Source organism: Lagopus leucura, unplaced genomic scaffold, assembly GCF_019238085.1.
Source record: "Lagopus leucura isolate 7727_CA_CO unplaced genomic scaffold, USGS_WTPT01 Super-Scaffold_100021, whole genome shotgun sequence".
In the NCBI taxonomy this organism is placed as follows: domain Eukaryota; kingdom Metazoa; phylum Chordata; class Aves; order Galliformes; family Phasianidae; genus Lagopus; species Lagopus leucura.
This window is the reverse complement of record NW_024962274.1, coordinates 10272043-10294285: the sequence shown is the minus strand read 5'-3', so window position 1 is coordinate 10294285 and position 22243 is coordinate 10272043. Positions and strand designations below refer to the sequence as shown.

General features: G+C 41.5%; 1 protein-coding gene and 1 long non-coding RNA gene across 14 annotated transcripts in view; one reads left to right on the top strand and one right to left on the bottom strand.

The window, feature by feature from the left end:
- Positions 1-18794, bottom strand: part of PER2 (period circadian regulator 2) — a 42095-nt gene extending 23301 nt beyond the window's left edge. Inside the window, exons 1-6 of one of the 13 annotated variants that reach the window (XM_042878223.1) lie at positions 18707-18794; positions 11972-12023; positions 11118-11171; positions 8911-9164; positions 1565-2033; positions 943-1011 (exon numbers count right to left, since the gene is read on the bottom strand). In XM_042878223.1, the coding sequence (XP_042734157.1) occupies positions 943-1011; positions 1565-1938 (443 nt within the window). In that variant the 5' untranslated portion in view covers positions 1939-2033; positions 8911-9164; positions 11118-11171; positions 11972-12023; positions 18707-18794. The other 12 variants (XM_042878221.1, XM_042878229.1, XM_042878226.1 and 9 more) reach the window with 12 other exon arrangements.
- Positions 18795-19300: 506 nt separating this feature from the next.
- Positions 19301-22243, top strand: part of LOC122183996 — a 60794-nt gene continuing 57851 nt past the window's right edge. The window contains exon 1 of the long non-coding RNA XR_006180466.1: positions 19301-19416. This is a non-coding gene — a long non-coding RNA (uncharacterized LOC122183996). The remainder of the gene's footprint in view (positions 19417-22243) is intronic.

The following is a 22243-nucleotide window of genomic DNA, read 5'->3' as shown; positions in this document are numbered from 1 at the left end:
TGAGCAAGAAGTGAACTCCAGACACAATTTCCACACAAAGTATGGAAGATTTCCTTATGTCCACAAGGCAGGCATTATGTTCAGCTCACACCAAGTGGTGCAAAGGAGTATTTTTCATTTATCACATCTTGAGGATCTGTATCAGGCAGAAAACTTTCAGGTAGGTATATACAGATGGGGATCTTAACATCAGTATGCTAAAGCTGTCCAGCTTTAGCTGGTCAGCCTAATGTCTTGGTCTCCTAATCAGAGGCTGACTTAAAAAACAAACAAACAAAATAAACCTCAAGAAGAGCAGGACACTCTGAAGTGTCCAAATTAGAGCCTTCGATGACACCAGGTTTCTCAAGTCTATCAAGATCAGTTCATACTGCACTCCTGCAGCAGGTCTGCCCTTACAGACTAAAGGCTTGAATCCTGGTGAGTGGAACACGGAGAGGCAGACGATATGGCTGCTGGACACCAAAACATATCCAACTCAATGAGTGAATTCCAATTTTAAAATGCTACTAGGTTGTTTCCAGGCAAGGGCTTCAGACTAAAATCTGAAGAGCAGAAAAATCCAAGAAAAGTCTCCAAAAAAAAAATAAATAAATAAAATAAAATAAAAAAATCCATGCTTGAAGCGAACCACAAAAATAAAACTGAGGCTAAGCTACCAAGTCAAAAAAGGCTAAGAAACCTTACAAGTCATCACACAACTTGTGTGAAACGGCTACAAAAAGCTCTGATTCGATCAAGTGGTTAGGAAGACATGCTGCTGATTGCAGAAAGGAAGAGAATCAAAGACAGGACATCATCTCCCATGTGCACTCCAATTTTAGCCAAAGCAACATCAACTCACAAAACATCAACAACCACCCAGCATATAGCATCTGTTTTTACATTTTTAGCATCTGTTATTACATACAAGCAAATTACTGAAAATATATGTACATTTACCTGCATCCACTGCTAGACTGATTGTGTTCAGAGTTCGCAATCATCAGACTAAATGCATTTGAGCTTGAACTAAAACAAGGAAAGCCAAAGAGATTAAGATCAGTAAACTTTACATAAAAGTTACTTCATTTTAGTTTTACAGTTGCTTAGTCACAAATGTCTAGAACAAAAGTCAAACTTTAAGAGACTACTTAGTAAGTATGGAAACTATACTTGCTACACATTTAAGAAGGTACCTCTTGCTCTGTATTTCCTCTGTGCACTATGCTATTACTTCAAAGATGAAAATAGCACACATCCATCCTGACTCTTAACAACAGACACTTTTTGCTATGTAATTACAGGAGTTGGTTTACCAAAAGAATGCATAAATAAAGCCAAAGCAATGATGAGAAAGAAAACATACAGATTAAGTTGGATGTGTGAATCACTGTACTCTATGAAGTGTAATACATTACATAATCTGCATTATAAAAGATGACTGGTTAACGAGTGGAAATCAATACTAAGTTTTAATCTGGAGATACAGTTTATACCACAGTTGTAACTCAAATTAGATTCAGATGGTAAAAGACTTCGGTGAGAAAAACAAAAGTGAACTTTATTTAATACTAATAACTACCTTTTATGACAGTCTGAAGACTCCATGAGCATTGCTGAATCTTTCCCATTTTCATCAGATTCATGGCCATGAGAATCATGTCCACTGGAGTAGTTTTCATTCGTCTCATTTCCACTGAAGTCATTCCCACTGGATCCACTGCTCATCTCAATATCTTCCTGAAGAACTTCAGGAGAGTGTTCAGGTTTTGGCTGAATTTCAGAATCTTCAGCAATCATCTGGCTATGGTTACTTGCAAGTCCAGAATACTCACTCATTTTCTGTTGCTCTTTTAAAGAGAACAATGAAGAAATGTTTTCACTGATATCAGCTTGCTGCTCAGGGTTCTGCTCTTCAGTGCTAGAGTAGAACCCCCTGACCTTGATACCGTCCATGGGACACTCATTAGAAACACTGCCAAGATCAAGTCAAGCCATATTCAGAATTTTCTGTCTGTAAAGATTCTGTCTGGAAGTACAGACCCACAAATCTGAGGAAGAAGGGAAGGAAGAACAAAAGCAAAACGATTTTCTTGTCTACCTTTGCTGACAAACTGAAATTAAGTTATATTTATGTTTAATGTTCCCAGCATTTCAACAGTGAAAGTCTCAGTTAAATATAATTGCAATTCTAACAACATTTTAAGTCTTTTTAAAAAGAAGTATTTATCTTTTAGTGAAAACTCACAGAAAAAGAGGAAGTGGGATAAACATGAACTCCTCAGAAGTTTAAATATTCAGCTGTTTGCAGTTGTCACACTTAATTTTTGATAGATTTTCTGTCTGGATTTGGACAATAGCTAGTAAAGAATATTTTATGCTCAGTGAAACTATTTTGCTGGCTTTCAGTTCACCTTGGAAAACAAAAAGATTCCGTTGATGCATCAGGTGATACCTAACTACGTATGGACTTCATTTACTTAGTTTTAACTACACAGTCCTGCTTTTAAGATCAGTTCTCTAACAGCAGAACCTCTCTCTCTACTTCCTCTGTACAGACGTCACACAGGTAAGCAGAATGAACATACAGCAGGAGGAGGGAAACAAAGTATGAAACAACTCACTTATCAACAAAAAAAATTACTATGATACAAATATGCCTGAAGATAATTTTAGTCATATCTACTACTAATTCAGTGAAAAAAAGGCCCAGCACTGTTTAGAAAGGTAAACGTAAAGCAAAACAAAAATCCCTTCTTTTAAAGCAAATTATAATATGGAGCATATAAGGAATTTAGTGAATAACAGAGTAACGCCGAACAGACAAAGGAGAAATGCTATGTAGCAGTTCAACTTTTCATACGAGGTAAAGATGCTTCATCTGAACCATCTCCCCAACCAGTTAACAGCCTACAGATAACAATACTGCAGACTTGAAGCTACGATTCCCTGACCATGCAATGCAACATCAAGAAAACAAGTTGTTTTAAGAATCATGTTTGTTCCCTCCTCTTCTTCCTTTAGAATATTCAAAATAACAATCCTTGACTAATAAACCTCTCTGGAATAACAAAGGCAATACAGGAAGTCTGCAGGTAAGTTTTCCTAGTGCTTTCTGCTAGTATTAACTGCAACAATTGGCTTTTAAACTTTTTTTTTTAATATTTGTGTAGTCTTTAAGAGAAAGCTTTAACTTAACAAATATTTAAAACATACCATGATTCCACTCCCCTCCCACACAAAAAGCATTGAAACTATTTTCTTACCCTTTTAATTGCTGTTTTTCCAGACATTCTACATTTATTTCAAATTTTTCAGAAGAAAAAACTGCACTTCTCCTCCTTTGGCCAAAGAAATATGCAAGATATCTGTTTTCATTTGAAAGATGAAGTACAATTTAGGGACACATACTTAAGCTTTCAGCAGTGGTGATATATTCTATCTTTCTATATGTTTCTATAGAAAGCGTGTCAAAAACATTTTTTCCTCAACAAGATTACTTAGCAGCTTTTTCATATCTAACTGTCTGCCAACTCAGACTGTGTAGACATCCTGTTACAGTGCTGCACTGAATAGCAGTATACAGGCAAGAAGTTACAGTTTAGCAGCTCTAACAGTTATTTTCTGGACTAAGAAAACAACTTTTGCTTTATAAATTACGGAACTGAAACGTACAAGAAGAGAGTACTGACTGTTAGATGAATTGTTTCACAGTGGCCCATGATAAGCTAGAGCAGACATCACCTCTCATCTACTCCCTCCTGTAGATAAGGCTCACACTGTCCCCTGCCTTACCTAGCTTCACGTTTTAGAGATGCTCTAACCCTGTATATAGCTCACTCTTAACCATGCCTGCTCCTATTGAGTGGAGATGATGCTGAGCAGTGCTACCCATGCTGCAGTATAACTGCAGTATCAGGAAGAACACCATGTTTTCACTGTTAGTGACTGAAAACATCAAGGGGCTGAGACAAGCAAATATAGAATGTGACACTGGGGAACACCTATATGGATGGTACGTGAGGAAAAACCAAACAAAAGTCACGTTACTGTACAGGAAAGAGAACACACATAAAAGTGTTAATGATTTTGCTACTACTTCATGTATTGCATAATTAAGAGCAGCTACTGAGTTAAGAAAACTGAACTTGCATTCAAGAAGCCAATTCTCATGCATCATCGATACTATTATTTCCCAAACAGCACTTATGTTGTCAAGCCCTATGGACAATTCAGTGAGTCAAGGTACTCCAGCAAACTACCCAGCTAGCAGTGGGATGCCCTTCAACTTTCCCCACAAGAATAAAGGTAGGCCTGGTGATCCAGTTGAGCCTATTTCAAGTAAATGCCTTACGCACAAAATCCTATGGATTAACTCCATCGTGATTACAACAAAACTTTTGAAAAAAGACAGCCAAAGCATCACCTGAGGAGATCAGACAATTACACAAGTAAGTATTTTGTGTCTAAGGCAGGATTTTGATCATATTTTTTCTGAGTACCGCTAGGAAAAGAAACTTAAAAGAAGAGGAAAAGGATATTGCTGTTACAGCTGTATCTGCTGCTAACCTGTGTTACCTTATTTCTTCAGAGGTAGAAACAAGGCTCTCAAAATACAGAGGCTTCTATACTAAAATCCCTTAAAGAAAGCTATTCACAGGCTCATATTCATGAGCTGTCAAAAGACAGACTGAGTGTAGCCCTCAGTTTTCCATTGGTAAATAGTCCAATATTACTGTAATGCATCTATCTGAAAAACTGTGTTATTTATGAGAAGGGCACTGATCATACCACAGACTTCCTACTTCAAACACAAATATTCTGTGTACGAGTTTAAGTGTGAGAAACCCCTCTGAAATTCTAACAGCACAGCGTATTATAAATGATGCAGTGCTCTCAGTCTCCACAGTTGCCTGCAAATCTTTATTTTTTAAAGCTTGCTCTGGAAAATTATTTCCCTAAAGTCTTTTCTATCATCTCTAGAAGCTTAAGGGTCAATGAAAGTGTGCCACAGTAGCATGAAGAGGTTTGTGGTTTGAAATTTTGAGTTGTTAAAATACTGATGAGCAATTTCTTCCACTTCTGAATATTCTCTATTGTCTCTTCCTTCCCTGACATCTAGGCCAGCTTTGCCAAATATTTGTAGCAAATTTCAATAGTTTCTTTAGGTGCATGAGAACTGCTCCCAAAACCTAAACTGTGCAGGAACTTTGAAGGGATTTTCCATACCTCCTTAAACAAGTGCTGATTTATCCATTTGTTTATGTGGAGCCATGTGTTTAGATTAAGGAAGTCGTTAACAGAAAATGTATAGGTATTGGCCTACAAGAGATATCATACAAATTTTTTTCCTGTTGACACCTGGCAGAAGTGTGTGTTAGAAGTGGTTCTGGTGTGCTACACCCATCCCTAGTTAGCTACCTGACAGGGCTTTTGCATGGTTTGCCCACAGCAAGCACCTGTGCAGTGCCTTCCTAACTGCAATACACTGACTATAATTTGGAGCCTAAGGACAATGGGAACAGATAAAAATAAAGGTATCCCTTCTTGACAAAGAAAAAAAAGGCTTGAGCTTATTTTTATTGGCATATTTAAAGAAGCCCTGGTGTTTTTATCCAGGACTGGAACACAACGTGACTGTAAACCAACACTGCACAAAATCTGTTTCAAAAAAAAACCATCTCGTAAGTCTTCATGCTAGATACACATCAGAGAATAAAGGACACAAAAAATTAAATAGGGAAGAACAATATAAACATGACAGGCTTCTAAGAACTTAGAGGAAAAATTCTGATGCTTTCACCAGCAATGCTGAAGAGATTGAGACAGCCATTAGTTATGTCTACAGGTAGGAACAGAACTGTGCAAGAGAAGCAGCATTTAAATCTTGCTGGTTTTGCCTGCAGCGTCATGAAGGATCCCTTAAGAAAATTCCCAATGAAGAAAATTCATAATGGCACAGAGAAAGGTGTGGAAGCTGGGGCATATGAAAGAAAAGAAACATTTCTAATAGAAGTTTTCTAATGATGAAAAAGCCAAAATCTCAAGCAGCAGTAACAATAGCATATACAATGAATTTGGTGGGATTCTCTAGGAGACTGCAATTAGTGAAAAAAGACAAAGTGAGCTGGAATGCCAGGCACAGAACATGGAGTGCAGTAGGAACAGGCTGCTGCACCTAGCTAGAATGCTCTCAGTAGAAAAACCTAAGAGGAATATCTGCATGCACACACAAGCAGCAAGCAAACACTTCAGGAATACAGAGGGTCACCCAGCCCAGAGAGATTAATTAATAGTGAAACTAATCTCAGACCAAATGCCATAATAAATTGCATATATCCATTTCACTTAAAGGCTTGAATAAATATCCAGTAAATAACCAAACAAGAATGAAAAGGTAAGAGCAAGCATGCTTTCCTAGTCTGAGATCCTCTCTGGATAGGCCAGCTTGAGGGAGTTAACTGCATATCACATCCAGTACAGTAACCTTCTACAGAATGTCACTGCGCAATAAAGAGCCCTCCCAGGTTTGATCTCGAGATAAATTACCACTGTTCAATTTCTTAACTTTCTGCTACATCTCTCTAAATTTCTGAAGTGAAGTTACTTTTGGATTCTGAGAACAAAAACTCAGCCTTAAATTGGGACCTACGGTCAATCTGTCAAAGAATAGAAGTCTGAATGAAAAAGGCAACGTTTCCATTGAGCAGTAAGGTTAAACACAACTCGTGGTGGATGTACAGAAAATGTCTTCGGCTACTCATTAGCCAGAGAAGCTCTTATCACAGTAATACAATGGAAAGAGCCTGAATTTCAGAGGTCCCAGAAGAACATGCAAAATACGTAGGGCAAAAGCTTGAAGAAGCAACAATTCATGCTTTTTAGAAACTCTCTTAAGAGCTAGGATCAGGACCACAGAACAGAAAGAAAGCAAGCTTCTTTTGAAACCATGACACAAACTAAACAAATCTTATTTCAGCAAAGACCCGCTTACATTCAAAGAACTTTTTTTTTTCCAGATTGCTTTCCACAAAAAGCTAAGGCTACTGCAAACATTTAAAGATTGAAAATGTAAAAATCCAAGGATAAGATGAACTAATTCAAGAACTAAGTAAGAGGAGAGCATCCAAAGACCAACAGTTTGCTCGAGTCTGAATTTGCAATTAATAAGAACTTATCAATATTAAAAAATGAAGCAAGAAGCACACCGCAGTTTATGAATATATTTAGACATGTTAGTGCTCAGGGACTGTAACTGTATTAGCATCAATAGGCAGCATTCCTCACGGTGAGGATTTTAGCTTTCTGGAGGCATAATCAATGTTTTCTGCATATCTTCTGTAGGATTACCTTACAAAATGATAATCTTTTCTATTTGTATGATAAATAACTATCAGAGATTTAATCCTATCACGCAATTTAAGGAAAAAAAAGAAAATTAATGCCTACAACAGATGCATGGTCCCTGTGCTATTAGACCATAATTGAGTGCTTAGTAGTAGCAAAGAGTCAGGGGAAAAAAAAAAAGCTTGTATCTCAGTTTATTAAAGTTTGTTTACATCTTGTCTAGCTGTAGAACTTGACCAGCAATAAAACCACGAACTTCTCATTTTGCAGCAAAAGAACACATTCTAGGAATGGGGAAAAAAATTCAGTATTCTAACTTCACTATGAGGAAAAGAACAGAATAACCATTCCCTGCTTGAAGATACAAATACTTCCTTTTTGAAGATTTCTCATTTCAATGAAAACCAGCATATAAAAAATTTGCTTTTTTCATAGAAAGAAATGAGGTGTAAGCCAGAATTTTCTATTTAAATCAAAGTTACCATTAACATCTAAAACATCACAAGTAATTCATAGAATGGATTTCATAGCACTCAGAGCATTCGGTTTACAATTCGTTGATAAAGATCCATCTTCAAGCTCAAAAATACCCTAAATACAGAACTGTTAAACAACAATAATAAATAAATATAATTATATGATCACCCTAATCAACTACTGCTTACAGCTGGCATTCACTGTACAACAGAGGAATCTGCCAATACATTATAGCCTTTATCCAGAGCCACCCAAGTGCCAGACCTCAAAGTTACTATAGCATCTACTCAGGAAGAAATCAACCTAAGTATCAGGCCAGGCCATTGGGTCCAAAGCAAATATACCTGCATTTGCATTGTTTCTTTAGTGAAAAAAATTCAAGCCTTTTAATTTGAACCTAAGTATACTTCTAGGCTAAAAATCTCTTGCTCTCAAATAATGCAATTCCCAGTTCATATCAAAAACACAGTTACAAGTGAGCATGCATACAACTGAAACCAGTTTTAAGATAAAAGGGCTGCAGTGAACGTAATGCTTCCTATTTTATTATGTTGGTCCATGGCATCAGAGGCAGACAATGGTGATATGGCAGTAGAGGCTGAGCCTTCCCACCAATACTCCATTACGTTTGGTTGCCGTGTGACAAATGGCAGCAGAGAGTGTGTATGAAGCAAAGGGATGTCACTGAATTCCTTGATTCACAGAAGGTAACACCCACTGACATTCATCAACTTTTGCTAGCACAGTAAGGTATTGGATGGTGTATTTCAGCAGTAGTGATAGCAACAGTGGCTCACCTCCACTGGTACAAGTTGTTGTGCTACAAGCATAGCATTCAGGCTTTTGCTCACTGCTGGCAGAAATGCATAGCTAATGGTGACGACTCTGTTGAAAAAATAGTGTTTTGTAGCTGAGAATTTGCTCTATCAAACAGTGTTATTGTGTTCTTCATATCTGTTGTAGTCTCCATAAAAATAAATAGGAGGCATTACTTTCGAAGCAGCCAATATAAAACAAACAGAACATGTTTTCTGCATAAGCCCTACATGGAAAAAAAAAAAAAATCTATTAACAATAGCCATAACAGTTATGTATGTTCCTTACCTGTTTTTTCCTATGAAAAGTTTGTGAAAATGTTTATCAAGTTCCCTCCCAGCTAGCATCAAAAGCATGAAGCGCCTAGGTCCAGAGTCTCCCACATGCATTCAGTTCTTGTCTCATCCTCTTCTACTGGAAATCTTTGACCATTACAGAGTCCGGACACCTCTACAACTATAAAATATAAAAGAAATACCTGGGCCCCCCAACAGTGTCCTCTTCAAACAGATAGCAGAGAGATGCTCACAGTTATGCCATTCCTATGCAGATAAATATTGGTTAAACATGAAACTGTCATCCAGCAGAGGAATTAAGATATAAACTTGCATTTATAACACTTTTATCCTGGTGTAAGGCCTCATAAAGCTAAAAAAATAACAGAACCTTCCACACTAAATAACCTCTCATCTCTGCATTGACTTCTGATTCACTACCAGTATGGTGTCATACTATGCATGTTAAGGGCTACACAGGCTGGTGCAATCACAAAGGACTAAATTCTCCTGTAGAAGACAGGAAAATGCCCAATGTTTCCAACAGAGCCTCCATGTGCTAAGAAGTTCATTTGGAATATCCAGATTTAAGATCTGAACTAATAAATCTAATTTCATCTCAACCTCTACAGGCTTTTTATAAGCATTTGTTTTAGGCAGCACACAAACTGCAAGTTACAGAATGGTTGGAGTTGGAATGGGTCCCTAATGGTTATCTGGCCCAATCCTCTGCTCAAGCAGGGTCACCTAAAGCCAGTTACACAGGACCATATCCAGATGGCTTTAGAGCATTTCCCCAATGGACTTCACAACCACCCTGGGCAATCTGTTCCAGGGTTCAATGGCCCCCATAACAGAGAAGTGTTTCCTTACGTTCACAAAGAAGTCTGTACTAGCAAAGTTCATCAACACTATTATTCTTCCTAAGAAAATTACTTTCCTCAGAAAGATCCTAGGAATTTTGTCAGGGAAAAAAAAAATCTGAAGGCTGCCCTGTTAGATGCAGTTAACTAAGTACGTTGATACTGGCCACCACCATGTAACACAAAGTAGAATAAAATTTAAAAACTCTAAAAAGCAACATTTGTGCTTCAAACAATGACATCACCAAGTATTTCAATTGAATATGCAGAAGGAATGTTTGGAATGGTGTTCAAATCCCAAACTAACTGTTCTGGCATGCAGCCACATTAATAATGCTTTAATTTAAAACATTACACATCTAGCAACTGCTGGAAGTGCGTTTGTGTTGGCCAGACTTAAGGAAGAATTTATTCACAATATTCCACTCCTGCATAATGCCACAAAGCTGATAAGCGTTCTGCAAGTCTGAGATTACAGTACAAATCTGTGTACGTTAGTTCTTTAAAGGCTGTGCCTCTACAGTTATTATATATTGATAAAACAGGACTTAATAAGCTCGGTATCCCTGGCAGAGTGTGTGAATAGCTTTAACTAGAGCGACTTTCAGATTTTGTCATTTTTAGCATCCCTACTGAAAACGTGCAATGTCTTTCAACACTAGCTAAATCCTGGTTTAAAAGACAGCTCTTCCTGTTTCCTCAAAACAAACTCGCCTCCCTGAAACGCATATTTCCTTCAAGTTTCTACCTTCACTAATCAAGACCTACAAGAAATTCACAAGAATTTGCCTATTTATGAAAGGACAGCTATTATTTGACAAGCTTCATGATATTTTCAGTGGGGGAAAAATGGGTTTAAAGTATAGGTTTGAAGGGGATATTCACAATAGGAGCACAAACCATTTTGATTGCTTATGTCAGTTAAACCTACTTATACATTTCAGAAGATACTAAGAAAAAAAAAAAAAACAAAAAACAGAAGAGTCTTTTAACTACTTAAAATTCTCATCATGAACCTTTCTACAATTTAACTGAGAGCTAACATAGACCTCTATCAGAAGGAGTTTCATGTGAAACTACATAAAACTCATTCAAAATAAGATTTTCAGAAAGACAGTTAAATCTAACTATGGTGTTCTATTATTAATTAGAGGAAATATGCAATTGACTGAGAAAGCCCAAATCCCAAAGAACTAAAATAGTTCATCCACCTAATGTCTTTTCCACAGAAAGTCTGAACTGACAGTATACCAAGAATATAGAGCTTATGGCAACATTTCCTTCCACACTGACTATTGCAAGCACAGACAACTGCAGAATTAGAAAAAAAACAAACCACCTGTTTTAGGGAACACACCTGTATTACACGATCCAAACCAAGCAGAATTTCTGAAGAGAAATGAAGTCACACCTGCAGCATGGAAAAGAGAACAAACATCATCAGCTTTAAAAACTTATTTCATGTCAAGTTTTGCAACTGTTGTGGGGGTTTTGTTTTTAATTATTAGAAAAACCAAGCAGTGTAGTATTAACAGCAAAATATATGGTTTTATTTTCATCTCTCTCTTGGAATATGACAGTATCATTCAGAACTGTTGTGCCTCCCTCTCTATCCTTGGGCCAATACTATTCCATTATCAGACCACATATAAAAGAGTCACTGTTACATTTTCTTTGCAACGTGGACAACCTGCTTCCCTTATTCTCTTTGTACTCCCAGTTTTTTTCCCCTCCAGTTCACTTGCTCAATTACTTGAATAGGAATTAGAATAGTATTAGTTTGTTACAAACTACAGCACAACTCATCAAAACTACTGCTGGAAACTACAACTTTCTAAATCAAATCTTAAAAGAATAGTATTTTCCTGTTCTCCTGAGCTATCATCCCAACTATCTGAGCAATATGAACAACTTTGCTTCATGGGTCCAAAATTTTCATTATTATTTTCTTGTAACATCTGAAAGTTACTGACTGTTGCACAGCAAGCACTGCAGAAACAGCATTTGATACTGGATACTGGACTAAATAGCAGTTTCCTAACAATTCAGAGAAGACACACATTTCTGTGCACTCAATGATACTTCACAATCTTTGAAAATTTAATGCCCTGAATAACTACAATTTTCAGCATTCTGACAGACTACAGCTCAAGGGAAGCATGCAAAACAGCAATAAAAAAAAATCAGTTTCTTAAGGAGGCCATAAGGTACCTTAATGAACACGCTTAGGCTTTCCAAAGATGAACGGGTCATCAATATATTCCTAGAAAACAAAACAACAAGCTTTATTTGCAAGATAAAAAATTATTCACAAAACATAAATCAAGTCCATTTAACAATGCAGTGGAAGCCCAACCATGAAGACACAAACTCCACTGATGAGAAGTTGTGAAGACTATAGAACTGCCCTCAGAAAAAAAAAAAAAGATGACCTAAGCTCATATAAACAATCAACTCTATTCCTGCAGCATCCATACCAACTCTACTATTTCACTTCCGCCCTGTTTTAAGATCAGTTTTGTTATTTTTAGAGTCCCTATTTTCTCCATGGAGTAGCTAATAACAAAGTTAGCCTCAGGTAACTGGACAAAGTCAACTCAGTCTTACTACGAATAGCCCAGTAATAGGGCACTGTTGACCTTAGCCACTTTACCTCATGGGAGGTCAAATGATCTCAGCTGTGCTGTGATCACTGAACAGGGCCAGCTCCTGATTCATCATTTGCTTTCTTATGACTATAAGCCAGTTAACAAATGTAGCCCCCAAAAGCAGTCAGGGCAACTACACAGTCACCTGGCAGGAGCTGTTCTCTTTTCTTACAGGTAAGCATTCCTTACTCTGTGAATACCATCATCAGTGCTCAAATATCCACAGTGGATTTGGAGTTGTCATCCCCACAGAGCAAACTGTCTTTCTCAAGTCTACTTCTTAAAACCTGAATAAAATGCCAACAGGGTGGGCATTTTCCATGAGGGTAAAAAAATGTATGAACATAAAAATGCATCCAAGGTGGACAAGATTGTTGCAGCCTGTTCCAAGACTTCTTGAGAAGAGGCTAAGCATGGTCAGCTGTACCTGATCCATAGTAATTTCTAGACTTCATTCCAGTGCTACAACAGGCTTCATCAACTTTTTAAAGTTGAACAAAGATGCTTTGCATTAAACGTAAATTTAAAGACATTCCATTTTCTAAACTGAAAGCCATTTCTTCAGAGAGCTGGAGAACTTATTAAAGCAGACAACAGTCAGAACTCCTCTAAGTTTGCACAGGCCAACTCTCGACCTTTTGGAGCAAAATATGGGATACAGTACATTTAAGAAAGTACTGTCACAGAATGGATGGAAAAATTATCATGCTTCACCATGCAGTAATATATATTTCATCTTTGTCATGCATGGAAGTAGATACAAAAGCATCTCCAACACCATATTTCAACTTTCATACCTGTTGAAATCTCTACTTCTCCCCTACTTTGAGGGAAGGGCTGAAGAAAGGTATAATTTCACCACATTGTATTAAATTTACATAAGTTTCAGATGAATGCTGCTCTTTATATGCCATTACAGTTCATGTCTAATTGCAGACTTCAATCAGAATGGAAGTCTCATTCTGGAAAACTGCAGCAAACCATTAATACACCCCACAAAGCATGGCCACCTAACAAACATTCTGTACTTGTCCTAAAGCTTGGATGTGTTTGTACTGAAAAATAAGAGATCATGTTGCCCGGGAACCCATAGCAGAGATGTAATAGCGAGCAAAGAAGTGCTTTATGTACCTAAGATCTTTGTGTAATTAAAGAAACAAAGTAGTAGAAATGTGAAAGTACATGAAATAAGGTCAAGCACAAAAATCATACCAAGATACAAAAGAGGGAAGGAATAAAGAGGGAAGGAAGTGAGACCAACAGAAAATAGAAGTACTGGAGATCCTGGACACCTCATCCCATCTCTCAGAACTTCATTTACAGCAAATATGGATGTTACTCACACAATTTAAGGACAGGATCTTGGAAACACAGCATAGCATGTGTTCAACATTTTAAAAGACAGTCTGAAACACCTATACAACAAAATCCACAGTGATTCTGTCTACAAGAAAAGCATTAAAACTTACCACCTGGAAACAAGACATCAGTTCTGCCCATTAATCTCAGCACGTAAACACGCTTTTCCCCATTATCCTATCTTTTTGGGATGAACATCAGTCCCATTAGCTCATATAACCTCCAAAGCAACCTTGTACTCCTGCCAAATAAGTGTGCTTCTCCCTGTTTCTCCATTTATTCACCTGCATACAACATGGTAAGCCTTTATCCCTTCAGCACTACATGTAAAGAGAGAGAAGACCAAGTGGGAGAAGACGAAGGAAAAGGGAGACCGTGACTACATAACTCAAGGGAGGCAAATTTAGTCTTATTTCTTACTGTGTTCTAAAAGTGAATTGTTTAAATCAGGCTTCCAAAGCAGATCTCTAAGACTTGTTCTATTTCAGCAGCTGCTGAAAACATCCACACTAAGCTTTTCTTCACCTCACAATAGCTCTCACACACACAAATTAGTCTCATAGCTTCACTTGTGTATGCGGACAAGCACAAAGAGCATGCACTTCGGAACTATTGCCTGTGCAGCTTACAAGAAACTTGGTGCACTACTGCTGTCCCTTAGGAGTGCATTAAGAGAGAGAAAACCAAGTGAGAGAACCTTGGACTGGATGGGTACAGCCTAACACAGGCAATTAGAGATCCTATCTACACCTGAAGGATAACTTCTGAAACACCAAACAGAGATGCCTACACTGCTGACAGGTAGAACACAAGCATGCCTGGTGATCTACTAAGCCACTTACTAGAGTAGCAGTCACTGTGCATATGCTCAGGCATGTGGATTCCCATGTGTTCGGGTGCTTCCCTACCACAGTTGTCAGTTCACTGTCAGTGTGAACAAACTCTGCCCCACAGAGTAGCTCCAGAGATTCCACAGCCTTTGCAGACATACACAAACCATCCAATACTCCTTTGGTCTCCTGCCATTCTACACTACAAAAGTAGCCTCGGGTCACAAGAGCTCGCAACAGACCCCAAAATCACTAGCCTATGAAGTGAGTTTCTGACATGCCCTTTAAACAAGCTTCACATAAGGAAGTATTTCACCTGCAGCTAAAAGAAAAATGTCTGCATGTCAGAAGGAAGAGTCATTCCTCAGTAGGCAACAAGTAGCAAATAGAAGGCTTGCTCCCAATAGCACAGGTGGGAAGAACAGCCTGGCTCCCATCATTGTCATGATGGGGGGATCATACAACTGAGGCAACAGTTGTTAAGCAGGAAAGGCGTCAGGCACCTTTACACACTACACAAACCATAGAATGGCCTGGGTTGAAAAGGACCACAATGATCATCTGGTTTCAAACCCCTTGCTGTATGGCAGGGTTGCCAACCACCAGACCAGGCTGCCCAGAGCCACATTCAGCCTGCCATCTGTGGCATTACTTTAAGATCTACTGTTTCCTGCGTCCAAACTTACCTGCACCAAAAATACAAGTCAAAGCAGTTTGGAGTAATATAATTAATGTAACTTTTTTGTGATACAGTGCTTGACAAGATAGGTCAACATAATAAATATTTCAGCAGTTTAAAACTTGCACCAAAGGAATAGGATATAACAATGTGGACAGTATGAATGCAGCAAGATAACACAGCTAAAAATGTCTGTAATACACATCCTCAGAGGAATTCTAGGCCACGCAACCAAAACTGGACACAGAAATTCCTTTTCAGAAACACCGGATAACCCAGTAATTACGATGTGGTAACATCATGAATATAACACAGTGGCTACAGCACATCCATGCCAAGCATTACGCAATTCCTTGGTAAGAACATGACGTTCCCTTTTAACGCAGGCCAATGACAGCAGGCCAATATAAAATACTACAGTCAATCTAAACTAGTCAGAATTTACTGTTCTTCTGATTAGCAATAATCTGCTCACCTTTATACACCAAATATACCTCATCCCACACTAACTTGCCCATGTGCCTATACTGTAAGGTGTTAAACAAACCCAAACTTCTCTACGGTAAAGCACATTTTAATGTTATATAAGTGTTAGAGAAATAAGGGTGTGGCAAGAACCCAGGAAGAAAGAAGAAAATTGGTTTATCAGTCTGTATCTAAAGCAAACACTTCCTGGTCAGAATAAAGTCTGAGGTAGAAGAAAAGTCTAGAATCCACTTCAAAGTACTTTGCTTTCTTCTCATACTGCAGCTCAGCTCCACCAAAAATCTCAGTTTACCAAAACCAGTGATTTTTCACAGGGGAAATTTATTAGCATGAAACTATATTGTTCAGAGATAAGCTCAAATAAGCCTATTTGAAACGCTGAGGCTGTTATGAGCTTCAATCTTTGTGATTGAAGATGTGTGGAAAAGGTATTAGACTGAGAGCTAGCACAGTATGCTGACTCTATGATGCCCTGTGGAGGCATAAAAGGAATATGAGTAAGCTGTAAGAATGAAGATTACTGAAATTTTCAGACTGCATTAGTGTGTTAAAATAAATATGGGAAGCCTACAACAAACCTTAGCAACCGACAAATAAAGAAACCACATAGTCTTTGGATCAGAAACGGATCTAGAAAACTTGCTGAATTTGAAGAAAGTACACAAAAGGCAAAATCTTACTGCTTGAACCTTGACATTAGATCAAGGCCAACTACAGGACAGACTTCATTCTCTCACTGCATGAGGTTGGACACTCTGCCCAAACGACCAACTGCTCTAACAAACCGTTCTCTCTTCTACTTTAATCACCTGAAACTGTCAAAACTACACCAGAACTGAAGGATATGACTTCTTTCTTCCACTCCAGGCCAAAGGCCCTCTCTGAGAGCACCCCCTCAGGCCAGGGACAAGGCCTCTACACCTCAGGGCCACGTCCAACTCACAGCACTGATGGCAAGGCTCGCATCAAGGGAAGACACTGTCCCATTCTCCAGTGAAACTTCATCGCTTTGCAGAAATAGAGTAAATAATAAAAATAAGAAATCACAACAGCATGCCAACACACACAAGTGTGAGAAGGGGCCTGGTATTGTAGCACAGTGACAGGGGCTCTCTCTGACATGAGCTAAGCTATAGGCCCTGCTCGTGAGTTTCATATTTGAGATCTTCTGTACAGTGTACATGAGCAGCACTGTGCTCCAGCTAAGGTCAAGGACTAACAGACACCTGGACACCCAGAAGGCAGGAAAAGTTTGAGTTTCACCAAGTTCAATGGCCCCAAACAGTCCAAAGAACACGGAGACATCCAGAAAATAAGCCCACACATTTAACTGACAGCTCGACATATTTTGGTTTTATCAAATATACATCATCAAAACTAACCATTCACAGATAAGTAATTATTTGCTGCCCATCACAGGGAGGCACGTGGATTAAATAGTTGACAACAAGCAATAGCCAGCTCCAGAAGTTCGCTGCAGTTCTGTGAAGTGACAGCTTGCATTAGCTGCCACCTGTAAGCACTCTGTGGTTACAGCAATGCTGGCAACTTGAAGCAGTTCTTCATTGCACTAACAGACTTGGCCACAACCCTCTGGCTGGAACAGTTACATAATTTCCACCTCGATTTGTACTGATGTAAGGGGCGGCCACTCAATGTCAGAAGTACAAGTACACGGCAGTCTTACGTGCGGAGAACAAGTTGAAAGAAACTTCATGGCTGAAAGCCAATTGACAACTTATCGCAGCACCCTCCCAGGGTACTCTGGAGCCACGTTGCCATGTCTGCCCAGAACACGATGTCAGCAGTTCACTTTGCAAGATCCACAGAACTGCCACGGACGCCCCGTGGGGTTTTATAAGCTCTCACAGCACACAGAGAAGGCTGCATCCTACCCAACCCACAGGGAGACATGAACCGCCAGTCCAGCTGTTACCGTGTGGCTCGCTATTTGCGTGAAACTCTTCTTACATAAACGGTTTTGTAATCACACATGTAATAGCGTGCACCCCATGTCAACAGGCACTCCGCCGCGGTCTCGGGGCACAGCACGTCCCCGCTCCCGGACCTGTTGCCCGCCCCACCTGTGGCACCGCGCAGCACCGGGGAGCGCCGGGAGAGCAGCGGGGGGGCGCTAAGCCCCACTCCCGTGCCCGCCCACCCGGTACCCGCGACACCGACCTCTCACCGCGGCATCACACCACGCGACCACCGGAATGGAGCCCGGGATAACGCGGAGGGACCGGCCACGTCGAACGGGCCGTCTCCCCCCTCGGCCGCCGTGCCGGGAGCCGCCCCCCCACGCCAGCTCCGCGCACCGGGCCGCCGCCGCCGCCGCCGCCCCCTCCCTCGCTCCCTCTTTCCAAATCCAAGGATCGGGGGCAGAGCCGCCGCCCAGCGCCGGCCGCGGGGCGGCACCCACCCGGCCCCATCCCACAGCCCTACGGATGGATCCGTCCCGTCCCGCGGCGGCGGGAGAGACTCGGCCGCGGGGTTACGTAACCTCGGCCCGGCGGACCAGGGGGAGCGGGGCAGCCCACCGGGCCCCGCACGGTCGCCGATCGCCCCCCACCAGCCTCCCGGCCCCGCCAGGACGCGGGGAAAGCGCCGCGGGCCCCCAACTCACCGCACGCCTCACGTCCGCCCAGCGCGGCGCAGCCCGGCACCGACTTCATACAGGCAGAAACGTGACCGGGCGTCCAGAACCCACCCCTCCCGCGCTGCCATTGGCTGCGGCTACGTGACACAGACGAAGGACCGGGGCGGGGGCGGGGCGCGCTGCTCTTCCATTGGCTGCGCCGCACGCCGCTCACTTTACATAAGCCTCACGTGTGACACCATGTTTCCACCGCCGGCCGCCACCGCCGCCGAGTCTGCCCCGACGGCCTCCCCTCCCCCTTCCTATCGCCACCACCCCCTTCCTGCCACCACCACCCCCCCCTACCTCCTTCTCCCTCTCTTCGCACGGCTCGCGGAGTGCTCACTGCCGCTAGGCAACCCCCCGCCGCGCTGCGCCGCGCCTCCTTCGGACCGCGGTTGCCGAGGAGGGCAGAGGTTACATCACGCCCCGGGGGAGGGGGGGGAGCGGCTCCGCCCCGCCTCTCAGAGCCGACCGTGACGTCAGCGCACGTCCTCTGGGCTAGCGCGCGGGGGACCGTTGGCGGTCGCGGCGCGCGCTCGCGGGCTCTGGGGGGGCGCGCGACGAGGCTGCCAACAACCGTTAACGGTCGCGGCGCGCGCTCGGCCCCGCCAAGGAGAGGAGCGCGGGGCGGGCGGCGACAGGCGGAGCGAAGGGGCGGGGCGCGTTGCCTGGGAGCGCCGTACACAGACCCCAAACAGCGCCCGGCCGCGGGATGCGGGGCTCCATCACGAGGCGCTCCGCCCGGCCCCACCCCGGGCCTCGAGAAGCGGACGGGCGAGCGAGCTCCGCGCCTCAGAGGGAGCGGGCTGCGGTGCGGAGGCAGCCGCGGGAGGCGCCGAGACGAAGCTCCTTACATAAGTGAGGAGCGCCTGTGTCCCGCTCCCCGATTTTGTACGCGCCCCGGGCTTTCGAAACGTGCCGGCTGACAGCGCGGAGCTGCCTTCCTCCTGCTCTTAGCGAGCCTGGAATCACCACAGAAAGGTTTAACGCTAAGAGTCTCTGAGGCGTTCAAGGTACGTCCTGTTCTTGTGGAAAACCAGCCCCAATTACTGTGCAATTATTTCCATTCCAAGTGTAAGAATGAACTTTTCGTGTTTATTCCCCATTAAATCTCCCGACGCTCAGTATTGACGGTGCCCGTCTCACGGCAAAAAGTTCACATATTCCTCGAGCTGGTGGCGCTGAGTTGTGCCCAGGCCCCGCACTGTGGTGCAGGAGGACCTGAGATGTACTGCTGCAGCAGCATTGCCCGCTGCTGGCGGTCCTGCACTTCTGCTCATTAACATTAACGAGTTTATTCCACGTTATGAGCCTTCTTTCTCTTTATTGTCACGTGTGGCGATGAAAAGAAGGTACAGAGGAGATGCCAAAGCTCTGCCAGCTTTGGTGTGTGTACAGCAATTGAGTGTAACTGCATGCATGAGGTTGCTCCATGGGAAGTAAGGCAGCAGAGAGCCATCAGGGCTTCCACTATTTATCTACAAAATGAGGTTAATGCTGCTTCCCTCCCTCACTGTGGTGGTTTTAAGGATAAGTCCATTAGGTCCATAGATATTTAAGCAACGGCTGTTGCAGAAACAGCTTGTGAGTAAAGTACCCAGCAGTATTTAACTCCTGGAGAGGAGAGGGGGCAGGGAGCGGAAGCATTAGGACAGGATCCCACAACTGGATTTGTTGCAAAGCACAAGTCAGCTTATCAGGATCCCTATTTTAGTTTGCACTCCCCTGAAGTTTCTAATTTAAAGACTAATCCTAATTAGATACGCTGTATTGTTTGGTCAACTTAATGGTGTTAGTGCTTCACACCCAGAACTTCATCATTCTGTTTAAATTATCTTTGTTAGGGATGAATGGATGTACAATGACATTCTTGGGTTCCATGGGATGCTGGGTTTTTGTCATATGCCCAAACTACCCATCTTGTCTGTGTGCTGAGGGCTACACTTCTAAACATATGTTCTAAGTCAGGCCCAGAGGACCCTGCCTATCCCAGCACCTGGATGAGTTCCAGGACAAACAGAACAGAGGCACATCCATCACTGTAGTGCAACACACCAGTTCTAGCAGGAGAACAGTGATTACCATCACCAGAAAAAGCCAGTACCTTTTCTGCCCTAGTATCGACCAGTTGCATTATTTGAGTTCTGCTTATTTTAAAAGGATACAAAACAATTGTTTTGGTCAAGGTAGATGCTCACTGAGAATCAATTTAAAGTTCTATTCTTGCCGCTTTTTTTGGTATTAGTACAATAAAATATATTTAAAAAAAAAAAAGAAAAAATGCCACACACAAGATGGGAAAGCGGTTACTCAAAGAATGATTGTGCAACTGGAACAAAGTCAGTCCAAAAGTTTTCTACTGTACCTATTTTCTGAAAGTTGGCATCATGTATAAAAATTCAAGTTATTCCAGGCATCACCAGTATAAAATAAGTCAGGTACATGTCTTCTGGAGCAACGAATATTACTAGTGATACAATGGCTCATCTGCTAAGAAAACAAAAGAAGATGGTTGTAAGTGGCAACAGGACAAAACTCAAAGCGAAATAGTTTAATTTTCAGCTTCCTCTGCTTACTAAGTAGCTGTAGCACAAGGGCTTTAGTAGCAGAATAAGTAGAGTACATTTCCTTGTGTGTACACACAAAAAAATTAGGATTAATCCACACAGAAGTCAAATCCTTTATGTAAGTCCATTTCACCATACAACACCTCATCTCTCACTAGCATCACGTGGGGCTCTGTGCTGCTTTAAATTCTACCTGGCTCCTCCATCTAGTTTGGCAAGGCAATTACCTACCTGTGTGAAATGGGAGGGAAGGCAGCAGGCCTTCCTAGTAGAGTCCAGCCATAAGCAGCCAGGTTCGGGCTCTGCAGTTATATTTCAATTGCAGAACAAGCATTACTCAAACTGCACTATTGATACTTCGTTTGCTACTGAATCTCTTCCTTGATTAACTTTTTTTTGTTGTTTCAGCATAGTGTCTGAATTACCGAAAGATGAATTGCTAGAGCTCAACTTTTTTTTTTCTTCTTTTCTTAATAGGTTTTACATTAATAAAATGTAATTTAGGAAAACTTCTTGTATGTGAAACTGCCCCCTACCTCCATCACTGCTTAATATTATCAGTACTCCAACCCCCCACACCTCCACCCCCCAAATACTGGACCTTTCCCCAGCATATTTACAAAATAAAAGTTAGAATTTGCTTAGCAATAGTATTTCAGTCAGTTCTGGTGAACAGAGGAACATATTGACAATATCAGCTTTTTTGGGGGGGAATTGGAAAAAAAAAAACAAAAAAAAAAAGCAAATACTTCAACGAGGAGAAAAAAATGCTACCTGTTTGGGGTTACAGCACAGTACTGATGGAACTGTATACTGTTAGGGAAAAAAAATCACTATTTTGCATCTGGAGCCTGCAACTAGTTCTTCATTCCTAAGTCTAATTACTCATCATTTGCAGTGGCACTGAGTTCCATCAATTCTTGCAGAGATCTGGAAAGGCATTTTGCTAATGAGCAAGAGGTGTCACTGTTACTGTCTGTACAGATGAAAGTTGAGGGAAGACTACTTACCTTCATTACGGTGACTACATGGGTAGGCTTTTCTTGAAGCATTCTCAAGTGTAGGAACAAAGTACAACAAAGAGAAAGCTAGCAATATCTACACAATCTTGGAAACTGATCAAAAGTTCTTTGCAAAGATGAACGGCTGTCCCTGGCCAGAAAACCTGAAGAATTCTGGGGAATATTATTTTTCATTCAGCCCACATTCTGAATGTTTTCTTGTTATTTTTATTCAGTTTCTGTTGACAACAGCAGTGTAATTTTAAGGTTCA